Raw genomic sequence first — 4,014 nt, 5'->3', positions numbered from 1 at the left:
GGCCCCTCACAGGGAGCTCCGCGAAGGGCGCGGAACCGCGGGAGCAGCACCTCCGCACTGCGCGTGCGCGCCGCGCACCCTGCCCCGACCCGGCGCTCCCGGCGGGCTCCCGCGCCGCCGATTGGCTGCCCGGCGGTCCCGCCCCGCCCCTCGCCCCGAGTGACAGCCGGCTCGGCCAATCGCGCGGCGCGGCGGAGCGGCGGTCCTCAGGCGCCGGTCGCCGCGTCCGGTGCGCGGCGCTTCTGGAAGGATCCCGGCAGCGGGGCCCGGGAGCGGGGCCCGGGCGGGCGCGATGTCGGGGCTGCTGCACACCACGCTGAGCGGGCTCAACAGCGACTCGTACTGCGAGATCAGCCAGTACCGGGACCAGCACTTCCGGGTGCGCCCCGCGCGGCGGGTGGCGAGGCCCGGCCGGGGCGGGGAGGGCTGAGGCCGGGGCAAGGCCGTGCGAGGAGCCGGGCAGCGGGAGGGCACGGAGCGGTGGGAGCGGGACGGAGAACGCGCTGACCCCGGGCCGTGCGCCTCTGTGCTCGCAGGGTAGCAGGCAGCTGCAGGAGAAATCCCTGAAGATTTCCTCCACGCTGTATGTCGGGAATCTGTCCTTCTACACCACCGAGGAGCAGATCCAGGAGCTCTTCTCCAAGTGCGGAGATGTCAAGAGGATTGTCATGGGTCTGGACAAGATCAAGAAAACCCCCTGTGGCTTCTGCTTTGTAGAGTATCCTTTCTGGTTCCCTTCTGTCAGCACGCGTGTGGTTGGCACCTTTAGTTCTTCTGCACAGCAAATGTATCTGTACTGCTGCTGGAAAGGTGATAGCCAAGTGCTTCCTACCAGGTACATCCCGTCCACCCTTGCACCTTCTTCTCCACATCCTGAGACTGGTTGTACAGTGGTGCCACATGTGACAAGTGCCACCAGAGCTGTACTTTCTGGACATGGCAGAGAGCTTTAATTCATTAATTTCTTTAATGATTTTAGGGCCAAAATGAGAACTGTTACAGTCATCAGCCTGATGTCTTCCATGTCCAGAGCACATGTTTACTTTCTCACATCAACTGCACACCTGGAGGAAGTAGCAGGATAAGCTATGGGGGCATTTTTAAGCAGAGGATACACGCTCATACAGGTTGTGCCAGGAGCTGTCTGTGCAAAGCTCTCCTGTGAAGCCTGTTCCTTTTGTTCTATTTCAGTCAAGTTTTACATAGTACAGAAAGGCATATTACTGATTTCTTGCCCTTAGCAAGGTTTTAATGTCTTTGTTCCATTATCTTGTCTGTGCAGGTACTAACATTAAAGTACAGAATCCTTTCTGATCATTAGCTGGTTTTAGCTTGGATTTACACGAGTGCAGTTTTTGATCCCATAGGGAAGAACGGGAAGAGTAGAAAAGGCTGGAAGGCGGGGGGGGGGGGGGAGTTCTGCTTCCCAAATACAATAGTTCCCCTTTTTTTTTCCCCTGTACCCAGCTAAACAGCACGCTTAGTTGTCCTTACAGAGTGCCTCAGGTACTACACGAGAGCAGATGCTGAGCACGCCATGCGGTTTATCAACGGCACGCGCCTGGACGACCGCATCATCCGCACGGACTGGGATGCAGGGTTTAAGGAGGGGCGACAGTATGGGAGAGGAAAGACTGGAGGACAGGTAAAGGCAATGCCAGTTCATCCCTGAATTTGATCCTGTAAGACTCTCTGCTTATTTGCTGGTTTTGTCTCATGGAGAACAATGTGCAGGCTGTAAAGACCCGATAATGAAGTTTAGTCACTCCCAGGTTGTATCAGTAATTGATACCTGGTGTTAAAAGATGGAAATAGAACTTAAAGCCATTTCTGTCTAGGACTCCAAATTTCCTGCAATGCAAGCAGAATGTTCTCTAATCCAAGCTAGTACCCTTGAAATGATCCAGAATTTGAGTAGAGGGAAACAGTGTAGCTGCCAGGCCAACTCATAACACAGCAGTTTCCCCAAGGGCAAAGATGATGTTTGAATGGGATAAAATGTTCTGGAGGCCAAGCTTGGCAATTCAGAAAGATGGACTGAAAAGCTAAATGAAAATATTTTGGGGTCTTCTTTGCTTATTACCTGAAAAAATTTCAACCATCAGATATATTCTTACTTGTCATTTTCACCACCATTACCACCTTTTTGGTGGATTAATTGAAGAGATCTCAAACAAGTTGAAGTGCATCTAATCTGAATTTGAGTTCCCCACCAACTGAACAAGGAGGAGATGATGACTCTGAAGTCTAGGAGGAGACAGGCAGTGCGTGCTACTAATACGTGTGTTGTTGTTGTGCCCCAGGTGCGAGATGAATACCGGACAGACTACGATGTGGGAAGAGGTGGCTTTGGCAAGATCATTCAGATGCAGAAGGCAAATCACCAGCCTGCAATCTATTAATTGCCTCATGGGTCCTAGCTCGTAGAGGGCTCTGTCCTTCCAGAGCTAGCCCTGTTCTCGCATTTGGGATCGGAGTATGGAGTGAGATCCAAGTTCCAGCAGAAGGTGACCCTCCTTAGACTGTGGATATACATGTGTTCATTCTCCCTTCTTTCTGAGCTAGAGAGGATGTTCTGTGCTGATACAGGGCAACAAGGGAAAAAAAATGGACAGCTCTGTAGGATTCTGGGCAAGAGGAAATGCAGCATGTCACACACACCTTATGCTATGACACACTGTTCTTGTTGCACTTAAGCAGGTGGCTTCCTCCAAGCTGCAACTGCAGCCGTGGTTGCTTTCAAATGGAACTTTTTTTAAAGGCTTACCACCACTGGAGCCCTCCAGGTGCCTGGGCACCTAGTGGGGATACACAAGAGATTTCTAACCTCACTTGCTTAATAAACGGTATCACTGTTTGAATGAGAGAAGTGGATAAGGTCTTACCATCCACTTGGAGGTGCTTGTCTGCACATCTAGCCCTTGGGTTAGTCAGGGCCTGCAGAGCATTTCTCTTTATGATGCCCCCAGTGCTGCCTGGCTTTTCAGATCCTCGCTGTTCGGTGTGATTTTCTTAAAAGTTTCTGTTAATTTTTTTAAATAAACAGTTGTGTTGGGTCTGGCTGAGATGAAACTAATTTTACCCCTAGCAGCCCTCATAGAGCTGTGTTTTGTATTGGTAGCTAGGAAGGTGTTGATAACACACCAGTGTTTTGGCTATTGCTGAACAATGTTCCCACAGCTTCAAGGCTGTCTCTAACGATCCCACCTCACCAGCAGGCTGGGGCGGGGACAAGATCTTGGGATATTCCAGACCATATGGCATCTGCTCAGCAAAAATAGCTAAGAGAAAGGAGATGGGGGGCATTCCTTATTATAACATCTGTCTTCTGGAGCAGCTGCTCCGTGTACTGAAGTCCTGCTTCCCAGGAGGTGGCCGGGCATCTCCTGGTGGTCGGAAGTAGAGAATAAATATTTAGTTTTCCTTTGCTTCCGCATGCAGCCTTGCTTTTGCTTTATTAAACTGTCTTTATCTTGGCCCACACATTCCGTTCCCATCTTCCTTTCTGCCTGGCCCCTCCCACTGAGGAGGGGAGTGAGAGAGCAGCTTGGTGGGTACCTGTGTCCAGGCAGGGTCAGCCCACCACAGTCCTGTTCGGTGCCCAGCGTGGGGTGTGAGACAGTGGCAGTTCTGTGCTAAGTGTGCTTTAGCCATAGTAGTTACTAAGCAGGCAGCTCCTGTCAGGTCAGAGTTTGTTGGCTGCATTGCTTTGCTCTTTGCTGGGCTTTGGGAACATGCTGGTACAAACCACGGCTCTGTGCTTTGCCCAGGCGCTGCTGGCCTTGCTCTGCTGGGGGAGCTGCCTGGTGAAGAGGGTCTCATTTCCCACTCCCACCTGGTGTGGGTGGCTTTATTGTTCCTGCTCACTCTTACGTGAGCTGTTTAATACTGCTAATTAACACTGTTGGCATATTATGGGGTCTTTGTAATCTGGTGTCATCCTGGTGTAAGAGAAGACAATTTTTGGGCGAGTCAGTACTGAAATGTGCCCTGAGGCGGCTGGTCCGTGGGTGG

General features: G+C 51.7%; 1 protein-coding gene across 2 annotated transcripts; it reads left to right on the top strand.

Annotated features, from left to right (window-relative positions):
• Positions 1-221: 221 nt before the first annotated feature.
• Positions 222-3,062, top strand: LOC309577327 (nuclear cap-binding protein subunit 2). 2 transcript variants are annotated; one of them, XR_014226750.1, is made up of 4 exons: positions 222-379; positions 537-835; positions 1,485-1,645; positions 2,304-3,062. XR_014226750.1 is itself a non-coding variant. In XM_082289266.1 (4 exons), the coding sequence occupies exons 1-4, from the start codon at positions 293-295 to the stop codon at positions 2,400-2,402; spliced, it is 507 nt and encodes a 168-aa protein (XP_082145392.1). In that variant the 5' UTR covers positions 222-292; the 3' UTR covers positions 2,403-3,062. The 2 variants fall into 2 exon arrangements, 1 of the variants encoding a protein (XP_082145392.1); XM_082289266.1 differs by having other exon boundaries at positions 537-718; positions 1,507-1,645.
• The last annotated feature ends 952 nt before the right edge of the window (positions 3,063-4,014 follow it).

This window comes from Coloeus monedula (genome assembly GCF_965178545.1).
Source record: "Coloeus monedula genome assembly, chromosome: 12".
NCBI classification, from domain to species: Eukaryota; Metazoa; Chordata; class Aves; order Passeriformes; family Corvidae; genus Coloeus; species Coloeus monedula.
Note: the sequence above shows the minus strand (reverse complement) of the source record. Positions and strands in the feature narration are given on the sequence as shown.

Bases quoted from the DNA above. Each gene is read 5' to 3' on its own strand.
- LOC309577327 (XM_082289266.1), top strand. From the start codon at position 293: ATGTCGGGGCTGCTGCACACCACGCTGAGCGGGCTCAACAGCGACTCG. The intron at 380-536 runs GTGCGCCCCGCG...CTGTGCTCGCAG, and splicing joins ACCGGGACCAGCACTTCCGG to GGTAGCAGGCAGCTGCAGGA. The intron at 1,646-2,303 runs GTAAAGGCAATG...GTTGTGCCCCAG, and splicing joins GAGGAAAGACTGGAGGACAG to GTGCGAGATGAATACCGGAC.